The sequence below is a fragment of the Puma concolor genome, chromosome A2 (genome assembly GCF_028749965.1).
Source record: "Puma concolor isolate L17-30 chromosome A2, mPumCon1.1.hap2, whole genome shotgun sequence".
Lineage (NCBI taxonomy): Eukaryota > Metazoa > Chordata > Mammalia > Carnivora > Felidae > Puma > Puma concolor.
Genome location: NC_141668.1, coordinates 314,469 through 331,941, shown reverse-complemented (window position 1 = coordinate 331,941; position 17,473 = coordinate 314,469). Strand labels below are relative to the sequence as shown.

Genomic DNA, 17,473 nt, shown 5'->3' with positions numbered 1-17,473 from the left:
CCCAGGGCCAGCTCGGGGAGACGGGTTCAGGAATGTGGCCCTCCGAACCGGTCTCGAACACTCCTAAGTGAGCCCTTCTTTCTCGGATTTCCTGTGCAAAATTAGAAACGTGTCCAGCTCAGAAATTCTTGGTATCTCCACGTGATAAATATTTTAAAAGTAGGAGTAAATATTTTAAAGTCACTGAAAGAGAATAAGTAATAATTAGTAATTAATACAACTAATTACGATTAGCAGTTAATATGATATGGTCATCCGAGCGAAAGTTAGGCAGAGTGCTTCTTATGCTCCTGTTTTGCCTCCTGCTGCAGAGGTAGCAAAACTGAGATGGCAAGTGCAGACGTATGGAATGTTCTCCCAAGTTTGTAGAGAAACCAGTGTCTCTGAAGCCGGGGAAGCTGTCCTGTGTGAAAGAAGTACTTCAGTTGTACAAAGTAGCTTTTTTTGTTGTTTTTTTGTTTAGATGCAAACAGTTCCCCTTCCAGAGCCCCTGTTTGTGGAATTTTCATGGATTTTGCGACAGCCTCACGCCGACAGAAGAGTCGGACTCAGGCCCTTAACCAAAAGTAGGTGTGTTGGGAATTTGTGAAGGGTATTAATGGAATTTTAATGTACTTCAACATAAAAAAAATAGAGGCCTTCTTTCTTACTTTCACTACGGACTTTAGGTACATTTTTAGATTGTGCTCCACTTGTCCACGTTCAGACACCATGTTGCTAGTTAAGTGTGTGCACCTCTGTTTACTCCTGCGGCACCTGGGGGCTTCGCCCTAGGTTGGCTGCCACAGGGTCACAGTCGCGCATTCTCTGAACGCAACGGACCCTTCTGCCTGTCCGGGGGCCGCTCCCACTCGAGGTCCATCGCCTAGTGCATCAGTTCCTCGGATGAGGAAGCTGAGGAACCTGGGACGGTTAAGGGTACGAAGGGTCGGTGACACGTACTGAGTGTGACTTTCCTTCCGTGCCTCGGGCACTGTGCTCCCTGTGTGGTAACTGCTTGGCTCCGCCCCTGCAGCCCCATTTTGTAGATGAGGAAAGTGAGGCTCCAGGTTGACATCTGGTGAGTGGTGGAGCTGAGTTTTGAACTCAGGACTACAAGACGTCACAGTCCAAGCTTATAATTACCGTACATTTACGAATCTGTACAATCAGAAATTTATGAAAGTCAGAGGAGGTAGGCTCAAGTCAAGGGTCTATCATATTAAATATGATTTAGGAGTAAATGTAAAAATTAAATATGTTTTTAAAAACTTTAAAATCCATCATACTATCTAGCTCAGTACATAGCCTTAGTAGGTGCTCAGTAAACTTTCCTGAATGAACAAATAAATCATGAATAATAAGTTTTCACATCATTTTTGTTGTCCTCATATTTTGGACCTCCTACTGAGGTAAGTAAAACCAGTTTTTGCCACTATGGCTAGGGTTTGTTTTTCCTTTAATCTCATTCAAGCCTTGGATGCTCCATCTGGTTTAAAATAATTTTTATAAATTCAGAAACAATCAGAACTACACAGTGTTCTTATGTTTAGGCATATATATAAAGGTTGTATATACGTGTGTGTGTATACATATATATGTGTGTGTGTGTGTGTGTGTGTGTATAAAGTTATATATATGTTTAGGCATCTATATAAAGGTAAGATAAAACTATATTTTACAAAGCAAGAAGATGAATATTTCCAAGTTCTGTATAGTGATTGTCATGGGCTCTAGGGGTTAGGGGTGTGTCAGGGAGGGGCCCTAAGTGGGTACAGGTTGCCCCTAGTTTTCGTGGTCCTGACATCAGGCAGCATGTCCTGGGACGTTACCATATCGTGATACCTCATGTGTACACATATTACATGCATTTTTTAAGCTCAGAAATTACACTAAATACGGGGGACTGGAGGCAATAATTTGGGAAGATGGTGACAGTGGTCAGAGAATAAGGTTATGCAAAGGTGGCAGTTACTGGCAAAGCCCAAAATGGGTGCACAAGGAAGAAAGGAGCAGATCTCCTTTGCAAGGTGCCCAGGTGGTGGGGGACCATTCACCACCTGCAGACTGAGCAGCACCTGTGTGGAAATCACAGAAAGGAAAGAAAGGAAACTGTGCCCAGGCTGAGCTCATATTCCAGTGGGGGTGAGCAGTGAAGACAGGGACTGGTCCTGGGCATGCCATGTTAGGGCGGCTGGAAGGAGGAGGCCAGAGGGAACCATGTGCCAGCAGTGTCTTGGCAGCCTCACCGGGCAGGAGGGGTGACGGGCCGGGTCATGTGATGCGTGGCCACGTCCTGTCTGGTCATCTTGGAAGAGTGGCCTAAAGGACAGCACACACCTGGCCAGCTGTGCTCTGGCCACAGCCCAGGTGACATCACAGAATGTAACCCTTCTGGTTGAGACATCAATTCATGGAGGAAAGTAATTGCTGTCCATGAAATTTCTAGAGTGCACATATTGTAACTTTATTTTGTGTTCACTTAGGTGCACTGAATTAGAAGAATCAAAATTTGGTTCGTTCTGTTTTCACATTGTTGATGCACATGACCGTGTTATTTTTAACTATTAAATACCTCAGACTCACACCCACACAAAAACTCGGTCTTTGACAGCTACCTGCATCTGATCATAAGGTTCCTTGCACTCTCTCTGTCCTTCCCTTTGCATACTATTCAATTTAACTTTTGTCTCGTTTCCAATTTTGAAGGGCACGCAGTACAAAACTGCTCCGGCTCATTGACTTGGATTTTTCACTCACTTTCTCTCTCTTGGACCTACCACCAGTAAATGAGTATGACATGTATATCAGAAACTTCGGGAGAAAAAACACCAAGCAGGTTAGTATAAGACGTATTCACGGGGTGACGGAATGCAGGTGGCGCACACTAAGGTGTACTTGAGCCGCCCCGTGTCTCGTCTCCGAACGCTAGAGCTTGGGGGTGGTGTGTGGAGGGGGTGGACTTAAGGAAGAAGGGACCCCTTTGTCACGTGGCTCTCACTAACCCGGAGCCCGTGCAGGCGTTCCCAGGGCTCCAGAGCAGGGGTGTATGGCCCACGTGGGACGGGGCATGCTCCCAGACTCGCAGATGGTTTATTTAAAGTCCAGCAGAAGTTACGTCTGTCGCGTTCCACCCGCCCTCCCACGCAGGTCTCCGGGTGCCAGGCCCCCGTCCCTGTCGGCCTTCCTCTCATTTACCTGTGGGTGCTTCATCGCCTGCGTCTGTTCTCTAGGGGAGTCCTTCCCTCAGGACTTACGCTGTACCTCTCTCTTATTCCGGAGCTCTCTACGCACACCGCACAACTAGTTAGGAGCCGTCCGACCTCCCAGCAAGGTTGTAAAGTATCTGAAGTCAGGAATCACCTCTTAGGTTTTCGTTCTGTCCCCAATGGCGTCAGCAGTGAGCAGGTGCCTGTGTTAGGTTATCATTCTGTCCCTGATGGCGTCAGCAGTGAGCGGTGCCTGTGTTAGGTTCCTTCTGTCCCCGATGGCGTCAGCAGTGAGCGGGTGCCTGTGTTAGGTTATCATTCTGTCTCCGATGGCGTCAGCAGCGAGCGGGTGCTTGTGTTAGGTTATCATTCTGTCCCCGATGGCGTCAGCAGTGAGTGGTGCTTGTGTTAGGTTATCCTTCTGTCCCCGATGGCATCAGCAGTGAGCGGTGCCTGTATTAGGTTGTCATTCTGTCCCCGATGGCGTCAGCAGTGAGCGGGTGCCTATGTTAGGTTATCATTCTGTCCCCGATGGCATCAGCAGCGAGCGGGTGCCTGTGTTAGGTTATCCTTCTGTCCCCGATGGCGTCAGCAGTGAGCGGGTGCCTGTGTTAGGTTATCATTCTGTCTCCGATGGCATCAGCAGCGAGTGGGTGCTTGTGTTAGGTTATCCTTCTGTCCCCGATGGCGTCAGCAGTGAGCGGTGCCTGTGTTAGGTTATCATTCTGTCCCCGATGGCATCAGCAGCGAGTGGGTGCTTGTGTTAGGTTATCCTTCTGTCCCCGATGGCGTCAGCAGTGAGCGGTGCCTGTGTTAGGTTATCATTCTGTCCCCGATGGCGTCAGCAGTGAGCGGTGCTTGTGTTAGGTTATCATTCTGTCCCCGATGGCGTCAGCAGTGAGTGGGTGCCTGTGTTAGGTTATCCTTCTGTCCCCGATGGCGTCAGCAGAGAGCGGGTCTGGGGTGTGGTCGCCATCTGTCACAGGGTGGCGGGAAGAAGGTCACAGGGTGAAGCTCAGAAAGCTGGCTTCACAGATGGCTCCCTTAGGCCTGCAGTGGAGTATTTAGCTTCTTTGCTCATCGTCCTCGTCTCACAGCTATTAGGAACAAAATGATCTTTGCCGAAGCACGTACCTGTTGGAAACCCGAGTTGTGTTTGGTTTTGCAGAGCCAGTAGGTTCTTTCAACGTTTATTTATTTTTGGGACAGAGAGAGACAGAGCATGAACGGGGGAGGGGCAGAGAGAGAGGGAGACACAGAATCGGAAACAGGCTCCAGGCTCCGAGCCATCAGCCCAGAGCCTGACGCGGGGCTCGAACTCACGGACCGCGAGATTGTGACCTGGCTGAAGTCAGACGCTTAACCGACTGCGCCACCCAGGCGCCCCGAGCCAGTAGGTTCTAAGAGGATAGGATGTTGGTGTGCTAGGTGGGAGTACTTTCTTTTTGTTTTTTTTAAGTTTACTTATTTCTTTTGAGAGAGAACATGCATGCGTGAGCAGGGGAGGGGCAGAGAGAGAGAGGGAGAGAGAGAGAGACACACACACACAGAATCCCAAGCAGGCTCCATGCTGTCGGCACAGAGCCCAGTTCGGGGCTCGATTGCAGGAACCCTGAGATCACGACCCGACCTGAAATCAGGAGTCCAAGACTCAACCACCGGAGGAGCCCCCCAGGCACCCCCAGGGGGCACTGTTTCCAAACCAAAGCTAAATTGTTTTGCCCTGGATAAGGGAGTGTCTGTGTTGTGTGGACAGAGGTCCAAGCCCTTGGATTCCCGCTGGAAGACTTAAGTGGGGGGGACCTGCGCTCGAATAAAGACTAAGGACGGAAGGAAAGACTAAGGAGGGAAGCAGCCATCATGGAGCAGTTTCTTGAAAGGAAAGTTCACTCTCCAGGTGGGAGAGCCGTCAGCTTCCCCGCTGGAACCAGGCTGGAACCGCCTGGGTTGCTTTGGGTTTGGATGTTACTGGTCTCTCCGGGCTGGGAGGAGCTGGGAGGGGCTGGGGCTGCTGCGGGGTGGTCTCTGAGGGTCGTGCTTCCGACCCTTGGGGGAACTCCTTCCCCAGACTGGGAGGGGGGTCAATCTGACCCTCCGAGGTTTGTGGGAAACTCGGGGCAGCCTTTCTCTGTCTGGGGAAGGCCTGTGCCCTCAGTGTGCATGCATCATGTCGAGTCTAGGGGTTCCCGGGGTGGGGTGGAGGAGGGCCGCGGGCTCTGGGTCTGTCAGCCCCAAGGCCTTGGAAGCCACGAGGTCAGGACCTTGAGCTCCAGGGTTTTAATGTTCAGCTTTCGCGTCATCACTGTTCTTGCCTCCAGCTGGTGCCTCACCCTTCCCTCCTAGGACTGGGGACTCTGCGTCCCTTCCAGCACCCTTCGCTGGTCTACCTGACAGTCTGGGGTGACTTTCTAAAACATTTGAGACCCAAGTGGTCTTTGCAAGATGGTTATTTATGTCTCGATACTTTTGGGAAAAGCAAGAAGACTCATTATTACCTTTACCATTTTTAATTTTTTTCCAGTAATGAGAAATTGCTCTGAAGTTGAGGTGTGGTGCTAATTCCAGCATATCTTTTTGTTAAGGCATATGTTCAGTACAATGAAGATAATGTTGACAGAGACACCCAGACCGAAGAGGTAGAGACCAAGGGAGTGTGGAGCCAGCACCCGGGAGAGGGCACGGCTGTGTCAGGGGGTGAGCAAGCCTTTGCTCTTGACCGTTGAAAGGGCCGTGTCTTTACATTAATTTTGGTATTGTGTTCATGACCTTTCTTGTCCTTTCTTCTTAGACCTTTCTCTTGGGTTGGGTGGCTAGTGTGTGACAAGGGCAACACCCAGTATTCTCTACAAGCTTTAGGGAACTACTACCCTTAGTGCGGAGCTGGAGGCCCAGTCTGGGTCTTGACCAGGGTTTATAACATTTTTATTCCTCAACATCGGGAGAGTCCACATTCCAACCAAGCACTTGTAAATGGGCTTTGGAGCCCTTTCTGCTCTTAAGTTGGGGCCAGCCTGTCCTCATGTATTAGGTGCAGTCTGCAGGCGTGTCGCCTGGTACAGAGGGAAGGCCCAAAGGATACACGCTGTCCTGCTTGGTAACAGTTGCTTTCCCAGGACGTGACCCTGCGGCTGGGGCCCCAGCTGCCGCTTTCCTCGGTTGAGCTGTGTGGAGAGAAAAGAGGGGACCCGAACATGAGACTTATGTAATGATTGCATTGATGCCTTTATTCTCCTTGCTGCATTTCAGTAGGGTCCTGCGTACAGACTATCTGTAAAACAAGATGCAGTTGTGTTTGAAAAAACCGCGGTAGATCTAGAGAATGCAATGTAAAATTCTTCGACTTTTCCCTCCAGGGCTCTTAGCATTCGTTTCTAACAACTCTTTGAACCCTAAGGCGTGTGAAACATGATGGTGGTTGGTTCAGCACAGCCTGGTCTCTTTAGGGAGTGGCAGTGGAGATCCCTGTGACACCGGTGCCCCGAAGGTCAACACGCCCGGGCTGTCCCGCTTCCTTCGGGCCGCTTGCCAGGTACGTGCTGCCCTGTGTCCATCGCACCCTGGCCCCCGCGGGCACTTGTCCCACACGTGCGTGTCAGCTGCTTACATTTTAAAATAAATACAGACTAAAAAACAGATAGTAATATTAATTTGTCAAACGAATAATATTAAATGGTCAAGGCATACACTAGGGTGTTTGAAATTAGTAAATTCATAACTTTTCAACTGATTGTGGAAATTTACAAAATATACACAAAGATGAAGGGGAAGGTCTGTTGAAGCCCATGTCTGTTGTTAGTTGTCACCTCATGGCTGGTGGTCTCATGGGAGCCCCTCCTCACCCCACCCACCCCCAGCTGTTTCTACGCAGGCCACAGTCCCCACACAGGGGACTCGCTTCAGGGCGAGGCTCTTACAATAGCAGTACTCCTCAGAAGCATCAGGAAAGAAGTCACTCCTATTTCCTCAGTTGTCTCCTGTGTCTGTGTCAGCAGCGAGTGTGGGTTTGGAGTAAGCCTGTGTCCATCTTCCATCTGGACGTATGGTAATCACTCCCTCCCCGTGCTGTGTTACGGAGAGAGTCTTTGCTGTGGGAGATCGATCGTACTCCCCACGTAATTTTAAATTTTAGGGTGAGCTCACGGGGAGCTACGAGGAGAGCCGTTGTGAGCAGGGTGAAGCGGGGGGCTTGGGCTGGAGCAGGGGTGAGTGAGGACAGAGCGGGCCGGGTCAGGGGTCAGGGCCAGCCTGGCCCTCCCAGCTCTCCTTCCTTTTCTGCGGCTCGTCCTCCCCGCCGGTCCCGTCAGGTCTCCTGACTCTGCCATGTCTCCCTTTCCCGTCATCACCCTACACGTGACCTATTAGAGCTGTTCCGCTGACTTCCTGCTCAGTGTGTCCTCACGGGGCCCCGGGAGGTCAGCGTGCTGTGTGTACGACATTCTTTACACCCCTTTCTTAGACAAGACAACGGAGGTGGCCAGCCTTTTTCCTCCTGTTATTTTTAGCACGGTGTGTACTGTAAAAAATGACACCTAACGTTAAATAATAACAGCTGTCCTGTGGAGCTAACATTAATGGAACTTTACCTGTTAGTTTCTGTTATGGCTTGGAAAGGGCAACCTAGTTTGAAGTTTCATTCTGTTCGTCTCCGTGACGTCTTGGAGTTAAACAGTTTTCAGAGACAGAGGCACAACGTTATGATTTGTGTGTTTTGTTTTTTTCTCGTGAGAGTGAATACGTTCGAAATGTTCACGAGAGACCGCTCACTGTCTCTGAAAGGTGATTGCGGTTTTGCTGGAAGAGGACCGTATGGCAGCGGAGCCCAGCTGGAGCCCCGCAGCACAGGACAGCGCCCTGCGTATCAGTGACAGCGCCTCCCAGCTGAATACCAGCCTGCCGTTCCTCCAGAGTAAGGGGCTGACCTCCGCGCGCTTTTAAGTCTAGTCCCCAGCGTTTCTGCTGGAATAACCGTCTTTACTGTGGCATCCTGTGTTAGTGTCATGGGAATTAGATTCGGCATCTGCGAACTCTGACGGGCAAGGTCGGTTTTCGTGTAAATGTGCGTTAGAGTCACATGGACACCCGCCGGAGGCGATGACGGTGGGGGGGGAGGGTGGCGTGGTGCCATAGTTAAAAGTGGAAGCTGAGGTTCTGTGTGTTTGTTTGAAATCGTATTTTTCAGTCCTGTTCCTGGGCTTCTCTTGGTTTCTTGGAGTGGGGGGGCCCTGGGGAGCTGCACGAGGGGGTGTTCAGTGAGCGCCCTCCGCTGGCCCCGGGGCACCACGTGCTGAGCAGAGGACGCCCGGCCGCCACGCACGTGGGACCGTCTCAGTGACTTCAAACAAGCTGCATTTGCACGGCCACATTTCTGTTTCTTGAGCTGGTCACCTCTTTGCTTTGGTTCCGGCTGGTGAGGCGGTGGCCCCACCCTGGTCCTGGTCTTTGTGAGGAGGGAGAGGAAGGCTATTCGTTTAATTTATTAAATAGTTTGTTTATTGTGCCGTCCTTACACAGAAATAGTGTGCCTCGTAGAAAGAATAAAAATGTATTCAGAGTTCTAGCTGACAGCAAATAAAACTCCATGTTTTACTCCGGGAGCCCAGCGGCCGGCCTCACCGGGTGCTCCCAGGCCTGGGGGAAGCCTGGTGCCACTTGATCTGGATGTTTCTTCTGTCCTGCCTGCAGTTTAGACATTTCGATTCACGTTTGTTCCTTTGCATTTAACATTAACAAAAGTGGAATTATTAGTTAAAAAAACAACAACTCATGTTCTTTGGAGTTTTTTGTTTTTAAAAGGTAAGAGTTACTTTACTGGAAAAATAGTGAATCACTGTATCTACAGTGTTCAAAACATGCATGTTCACACTCCCACACCCCTCCTCACCCCAGTAAATGGGAGTGAAAGATGTACTTTTTCTGGGAGCTGGTGAGTGACAGCAGCTTTACAAAAACAGAGGGAGCTTGATAACCCGGTTATATACATGCATCTAGAACCCTTTGTAAGAGACCATGAGGCACGTTTGTTCTCACAGGACAGGGCCCCTTGGTGTGGTGGGTGCGAGTTGGCCGTGTGAACAGTGTGGCGGTTTTTCTTGTTTGTTTTGTGTTCCAGTGGCATGGATTTTGAGACACCAGAAGGAAAACGGGATTAGATGACAGATGTCTGACAGAGTGAGGAGTTGTCTCACCTGTGAACCTGGGACTTGGTCACATTATGCCCCAGTCTGTTCCCCTCACGGATCCGGGCAGTGCTGTCCTCACTGTTCACACACCCGCCACAGAATGATGTGGCCAACACTGGCCTGCACTTTCTTTCATCTAAGTGGACGGAAGTCCTGCCCTCCGGTGGGGGGTGGGGGGGGCACACAGACAAAAGCTGGAGAAAAAGTGAATGTGACTCGTCACAGGGGGAAGGAAAACACAGCTGGGAGGAAAGGGAGTGTCCGGGCCGGCTGGTGTGAAATGGCCTTGCTGTGTGAAAGCCACACGCACCGAGAGTCTCAGCAAGGCATGAAAGGGATCCACTGAGGTGACCTGACTCTAGGTCACCTCCGGGTGACGTGGTTCTCTGGGAGTAGCTAGTAGATAAAGTGTGGCCTGCACCGAACGTTAGTAAAACCTTGAGGCCCGCTTGAGCCTTTTTCAGGAAGAGCTGTGGCCACTTGATAAAACCCAGATTTCAGGCACGGGCAGCTTTGAGAGGATTATGTTTGTTTCTTAATTAAGGGGGAATTTATTTGAATATTTCTAAAATAAGTGTTTATTTTGAGAGAGGGAGAGAGAGTCTAGTGCAGGAGCATCAGAGGGGCAGAGAGAGAGAGAGAGAGAGAGAGAGAGAGAGAATCCCAAGCAGGCTTCACGCTCAGTGTGGAGCCGGATGTAGGGCTCGATCTTATGACTGTGGGTTCGTGACCTGAGCCGATATCAAGAGCTGGGCGCGTAAGCGACTGAGCCACCCTGGTGCCCCTATTTGAATATTTTTAAGTGTGTTAATTGAACATGGATTCTGGAAGACACTAAAATGCAGAAGTACTTTTCTCATTTTTCCCCCCAGATCGGAAAGTGTCCTGCTTATGTGCCTCTCAGGTGCAGAGGCAGACAGTGGTATCTGTCCACGGGCCGCCTGGAGCAGCATTTGATCCCGCGCTGGATGGCAGATACGTGCTGTGTGTGTGGGATATCTGGCAGCCTTCAGGGCCGCAGAAGGTCCTGATATGTGAGTCAGAGGTACAGCTCCGGAAGTTGTAGGGTTTGTATGAGAGGAGGGGCAGGGTGTCAGGGGGACAGCAACACAGGACTACAGGGACGTTCAAGGTCATTTCTTTCTCTCCCTGGCCATCCTTAGCTATGTGCAGGTGTGACGGGACACATGCACGTGTCTGTTTTGACTCTAGAAACTCTTAAAGGATCAACTCAGACTGAAGAGATCCAGGGTTATCACGGCCTTCCATTGGGGATGAAGATGCCGGCCACCCTCAGCATGGCTCTGGGACCCCAAAAGTGTCCTGTTTTGGCTTGCACTGTTTGAGTCACGGATATTTTAGGGGTTTCTTAACAGGCTTAAGGTTTTTGGAGTCTTCGGTCTCCTGCCTTTCCCAGCCCCTCATCACCAGGGCTGTGGCCGAGCTCCACGCGGGTACAGCGTGGAGAGAGCCACCCTTTTGCATTTTCCTGTTCATCTGCTCCTTGACCTCAGAGTCCTCAATTCTCACCAAGGCTGGCGGAAAGACTAACTTATAGGTGTCAGGTTTTGGGGCTCGAAAGGCAGGTTTTATAATATAGGTTATAAATAAAATGACGAAAGAGAGCTTTGCCATCCTGGGCCCGGCTACTTGGGTTGAATGGAGAGGGGTTGTGGTGCCCAGTTGTGTGTGAGGCCCCTGTGTCTGTGCCCCCCAGTCCTGCGAGGGTGGCTCATCCTCCCCGCTTTCCACCTGGCGCTGATGCGGACTCACGCCTGCTACTGTGAACCCCACCTTCCAGGTGGAAGGTTCACGGGGGCAGCATGGGAAATGGAGAGGGCTGGTGCTTCTGTGACCGTGGCCTCATGTTTTCAGACTCCGGCTTTCTGTGTGTGTCATTCCAGGTCACGTGTTGCTGCTTTAGCCCTTTTAAAGCCTTTTTACTGTTTGCCGGAACAGTGCACGGCTCAGTCCTCGTGTGGGACCTACGAGAAGACTCCAGAATACATCACTATGTGAAGCTGGGTGACTGCTTCTGGACGTTCAGGACAGCAACGTTTTCTACTGGTCAGTGACACCTACCTGCCTGTCCGGTGTCTTCTAGAAAAGCCATGACAGATTTTAGGAACATCTGTAGTTTGTTTGAATTTATTCATTCAGATTGCCCCAGGGGGTGGGGTCTGACCTACAAGCAAAAGAGGCATTTGGCAAATAGTAAAAACAAAAATCCACCTAGGCCCTGCTTAGCTGGTGGCCAACAAGATTGGAATGCTCTTTCATGTTAATTTCTGGATTCCAGTTCTCAATGAAATAACTTTTAGTTTTAAATTAGCTTAAGGCATGTTGGTATGTGTGTGTTCCATGGCTTAGTTAACCCCCCTAATGCTTGAAGTACATGGCAAGTTATTCACTTCTTGGGGGATGAAAGAATCCTGAACATCTGCATCTGCCAAGATCTTTAAATTAACAGGAATCCTTCCTGCCATGCCATTGCAGCCACAGCCAACCACCCCAGCCAACCACCACAACCACCCACCACAACAAACGACCACAGCCACTCACCACAACAGCCAACCATCACAACCACCACCGTAACCAACCACCACAACAACCAACTACCATCACCAACCATCACAACCAACCACCTCAACCATCATAACAGACAACCACCCACCACAACAACTATCACAACCAACCACCACAGCCAACCACCACAACCAACTACCATAACTACTCACCCTAATAACCCACAGCAACCAACTACCACAACCAACCACCACAACCACTCACCACAACAAACGACCACAGCCACTCACCACAACAGCCAACCATCACAACCACCGCCATAACCACCCACCACAACCGGTCACCACAACCACCACCACAACAAACTTCCACAACCACCCACAACAACCAACTACCACAACCAACCACCACAGCCAGCCATCACAACCACCACCACAACCACCACAGCCAACCACCACAGCCAACCACCACAACCGCCCACCACAACAACCAACTACCACCACCAACCATCACAACAAACCACCTCAACCATCATAACAGACAACCACCCACCACAACAACCACCACAGCCAACCACCACAGCCAACCACCACAACCAACTACCATAACTACTCACCCCAACCACCCACAGCAACCAACTACCACAACCAACCACCACAACCGCCCACCACAACAACCAACTACCACAACCAACCATCACAACCAACCACCTCAACCACCATAACAACCACCACCACAATAAACTACCACAACCACCTACCACAACAACCAACTATCACAACCAACCACCACAACCACAACTACCCACTACCATAACCAACTACTACAACCACCCACCACAACAACCACCTACCATAACCACCCACTACAACCACCATAACAGACGACCACAACCACCACAATAAACTACCACAACCACCCACCACAACCATCCATTACAACAAACTACTACAACCACCCACCACAGCCACCACCACAACCAACTACCACAACCACCCACCACAACCACACACAACTACCACAACCACCCACAATAACCAAATGCCACAACCAACCAGCACAGCAACCAATCACCACAACCACCACCATACTTGACCACCATAACCACCAAGCCTTGGTAGACACTCTGTGTTCTGGGGCTTCCTCAGTAGCCCTGGTGTCATTTTGCAGACATTGATTGCTTAATGCCTGTCTTGGCTTGCTTCCCCTCTGCTCAGGGGGAGCAGAAGCTTGTCCCCGGTCACACTAACTTCGTGGCAGGGCCTGCGCTCAGACCCCATTGTCTTCAATGTGTCTTTCTTTCTGTTCCTGCCCTGTACTCCACCTGCACTTGGTTTCCCCTCTCCCCTTTCCCACCAGCTACTAATCATTCTTCTGTCTCCATAGTTCTACTTTTTCCGGATGTCAAATAAATGGAATCATGCGAATGCAGGTCCTTGAGTCTGGCTTCTTTCACTTAGCATCCTGCATGTATGGGTCGTGGTGCTGCTCTGTGCACCAGCAGCTCACTCCTCCACTGCGTGTACCATGTTGTTGATTCGCACACCGGGTGATGAGCATTTGGTTAATTCCAGTTGCTGGCGACTGTGAATAGAGCGTGCATCAAGGGGCCTGTACCACGCTGCTTGGACCATCTTGCAGTCCCAGCAAACTGTGAGCTCCAGGTGCCCACCATGCTACCAGATTTTTAGCCATTCAGATGGGTGTGTAGTCGTGTCTCATTGTGGTTTTAATGTGCGTTTCCTGATGATATATGACAAATGGAAACTTTTCGTAGTCTTTTCTGCCACGGTGTGTCTTCTTCAGGGACGTGTCCTTTCAGGTGTTTCGTACATTTTTAACAGTGATTTGTTGCCTTCTTATTGTTGAGTTTTAAGAGTGTTTGTTTGTTTGTTTTTGGTTTTTTGGTTTTGTTTGGTTTGGGGTTTTTTTGGGGTAACGGTCCTTTATCAGGGGTGTCTTTGCTGGTATTTTTCCCAGGCTGTGGCTCGTCTTCTCATTTCTTACCAAGTGACCTTTAAACTTTCTGTTCCCAGTCTCCCTCCATGAGAGTTTAATACGACACATGCTGCATATCTGTTTACATAGTATACGCGTAACTGTGTTTTATACCGTTTATTGGTTATTTTACCAGTAAAAGATGGGTTTAGTTGGGAATGGCAGAGAGTTGCAGTCTAGGACAAGCATGCCACGGCAGAACCATGGGCAAGTCCAACAGAGGAGAGGCACGTTATTTTATGGAGAAGGAGGAAGTTGGGTGGGTCGTTTTGAAGGGAAGCCCGTTGGAGGAAAGCAGGGGTTCAGGGCGATGAGGGGTCTCACTGGCTGAGCTGTGGGAGTGGTGGGTTTCCTGTAGGAGCCGCAGTGCACACTTTCCCCTGGTGGGGCCCTGCCTGGTGGTTCTGTCTGTGGAGGGTTCTGATGTTGGGTCTGTAACCAGTGGTTGTTCCGTGATTGACACTGAGTGGTGGGCTCCCCCTTCCAGCCTCCCCTCCTGGCCTCCCCAGTCCCTTTATTCATTTTCATAATGCATGCAAAATGTTGTTTGTCCCCCGACAACCAATTTTTGCCTCTTTGGTGGCAATGTTGCTGCTGTTGAGAATGTTTGAGTTATAGGTACCTTATGGGTTTGATGCTGTTACAAAAGTTAGCTTTAAAAAATGTGCATGTTTTTGGGGCGCCTGGGTGGCTCAGTCGGTTAAGCGTCTGACTTTGGCTCAGGTCATGATCTCACTGTTTGTGGGGTCGAGCCCCGCGTCAGGCGCTGTGCAGACAGCTCAGAGCCTGGAGCCTGTTTCAGATTCTGTGTCTCCCTTCCCCTCCCCTGCTCATGCTCTCTGTCTCAATACTAAATAAACATTTTTTAAAAATGTGCATTTTTTCTAATTGCTCTCAATGTTACTAATTAACATTTGAATTCACCATGTTCTAAACACTAAACTATATGTTTTTTTAATTTTATTTTAACATCTATTCATCCCTGAGAGTGAGGGAGACAGAGCATGAGCAGGGGAGGGGCAGAGAGAGAGGGAGACACAGAATCCGAAGCAGGCTTCAGGCTCTGAGCTATCTGCACAGAGCCGACGTGGGGCTCTAACTCACAGACAGTGAGATCATGACCTGACCAAAGTCAGACGCTTAACCGACTGAGCCACCCAGGTGCCCCCTGAACTGTAGTTTTTTTTTTTTTTTTTAATTTTTTTTTCAACGTTTATTTATTTTTGGGACAGAGAGAGACAGAGCATGAACGGGGGAGGGGCAGAGACAGAGGGAGACACAGAATCGGAAACAGGCTCCAGGCTCTGAGCCATCAGCCCAGAGCCCGACGCGGGGCTCGAACTCACGGACCGCGAGATCGTGACCTGGCTGAAGTCGGACGCTTAACCGACTGCGCCACCCAGGCGCCCCCTGAACTATAGTTTTTAAACTATATGCAGGCAGGGCACCTGGAGTCTGTGTCTCCCTCTCTCTCTGTTCCTGCCCTCCTCTGTCTCTCTCTCTGTCAAAAAAAAAAAAAAAAAAAACAAACATTAAAAAAAAATTTAAAATGTATACAGAGATGTTACTCTATTAAAACACCTCCTTCATTTTCTTTCGCCAGCTAAATATTGTCACTGGAACCAGCCAAGTTTCACTAAGCTCCCAGTGCTGGGAAAACCATGGAGTTTCTGACCCAGGCTGTGCATGCCACCCCCTCACCCCAGCACGGCCCCTCCCAGTGTCGTCCTCCTGTAGGCCCCTCCAATGTGTGCCTCTGCAGCGTGGCTCCCCAGTATACATCCTACCCAGTGCACAACCCCCTCCCAGTGTGGCCCCCTACTGTACAGCCCCCCCAGTATGTGACCCTGCCAGTGTGTTCCTCTCCAGAATTTTCCCCACCCCCAGCTGGCATCTGTTTAGTGCACAGCCCCCTTCCAGTGTGGTCCCCCTAGTGCACAGCTCCCCACAGCATGCGGTCCCCCCAGTGCATAGGCCACCCCCTTCCTCAAGCTCCGTGAACTGGAACCTTGTCCATTCTTCACCAGTTTTTTTTCCAGGGTTCAGCCCCAGCTCCCATCTTATTTCTTGCTATTTTCTTTCTTTTTTTCCTTTTTTTAATATTTATTTTTTAGAGAGAGAGACAGAGACAGAGCATGAGCAGGGGAGGGGCAGAGAGAGAGGGAGACACAGAACTTGAAGAGGGCTCCAGGCTCTGAGCTGTCAGCATAGAGCCTGACGTGGGACTTGAACTCGTGAACCACTAGTTCATGACTTGAGCCGAAGTCTGATGCTTAACCGACTGAGCCACCCAGGTGCCCCAATTTCTTGCTATTTTCTATCCATTTCTATACTGGGTTTCTGATTTCAGGTGTTTTTGTTCATTTGCTTGCTTACTTTAAGTACATTTCCAAAAGCTTTTTGAAGCCATGTGCTGCAACATGGACTGTTGAACTCTGGGCTTCTGTTCAGTGCTCGTTTGGGGGTGAGAGAATTTTCATCTGCTCAAATGCTTTGATTTGCACTTGTATTTTCTTCTTACAGCAGTTCTCAGTGGAGTTTGTCTTGATTTTTTTCTTACTCTTGCACATTCGGTAGATGGATATTCTAGGTCAAAGGAACTTCATACCGTTAATGTGTGAAGTGTCCTTTCTTTACTGGGTGGTGCGCTCTGGGTGGGGCCGGAGAGTGTCCCTGCTCCCTGTGCTGCTGTGGCTCATCCCTCCTGTGGGGCTTCACTTTCCACTCTGCCCGTCCCTGCGGCTGGGGTGTGGCCCCCCAGGCCCTGCCCGGGCAGTTAGATTTACTCTCTGCGGGCGCTTTTGTCTGGTTTCTGTCTGCCTTTGACTCCCTCTCAGTGTCTTAACCTCACGCCTGCCCTCCGCGCCTGTAGACCCGCAGAAACGCTGCGGCTGGTTGGAATCCGTCCCCCTCTCCCTCCTTACAGGTGTTTTGAGGTCTGTGATGCCTCATGGTAGTGCCAGAAGCAGGGCCCACACATCATCTTACTTGTGGTTCTGTGGTATTGGTGGAGGCTGTAACCCCACATAACATCTGTTGTACTTAGTATTCACATGTGGTCCTGTGTGCTTTAAACCCTAGACGGCCTCCTGACTTCAGTAAACCACCGCGGTCCTGTTCAAGCCGTAGAACCCATCTCCACGTCTGTCTACAAAAAACAGAGTTTTGTGCTTTCCCCCTTTTCTACCCAAGAAGGTATGTGATCTTTCACCTCCACAAAACCCTTGCATCAAGTTACGAAATGTGGTTTCCTTGTTCACAAGCCATTTCTCTGTTTCCGTTTCCACTAGAAATGTCAGGTTTGTCGTTCCACGTTGCTTCCCTGGAGGAGAGTGGGGTTCTCAACGTTTGGGTGAGTAGGACGTGCCCAGGACGCATGCAGGGCAGCACCAACTGCGTGCACGGGCTCTCTGAGCCGCTAGTTTACGTGGGAGTCCGGGGGGTGCCTCGTGTCGGACGGCCACATGCCTGTCTCGGACGGGAAAACCGAGGGTCCGGCTGGATTGGCTGGGCGCCTCCTACAGGGGTTCGTGGGGGAGTACGAGGGGCGGCTGGGGACGCGGTCTTGGGGGCCGCGCCGCT

General features: G+C 50.3%; 1 protein-coding gene across 2 annotated transcripts in view; it reads left to right on the top strand.

The window, feature by feature from the left end:
* The window catches only part of DYNC2I1 (dynein 2 intermediate chain 1), a 59,059-nt gene that overhangs the window by 29,148 nt on the left and 12,438 nt on the right, over window positions 1-17,473 (top strand). For both annotated transcript variants that reach the window (XM_086685113.1, XM_025929660.2), the window contains 9 exons: window positions 464-566; window positions 2,689-2,818; window positions 5,771-5,882; window positions 6,632-6,717; window positions 7,965-8,094; window positions 10,240-10,412; window positions 11,272-11,434; window positions 16,973-17,086; window positions 17,182-17,243. In XM_086685113.1, coding sequence (XP_086541239.1) covers window positions 464-566; window positions 2,689-2,818; window positions 5,771-5,882; window positions 6,632-6,717; window positions 7,965-8,094; window positions 10,240-10,412; window positions 11,272-11,434; window positions 16,973-17,086; window positions 17,182-17,243 — 1,073 coding nt within the window. The remainder of the gene's footprint in view (window positions 1-463; window positions 567-2,688; window positions 2,819-5,770; window positions 5,883-6,631; window positions 6,718-7,964; window positions 8,095-10,239; window positions 10,413-11,271; window positions 11,435-16,972; window positions 17,087-17,181; window positions 17,244-17,473) is intronic.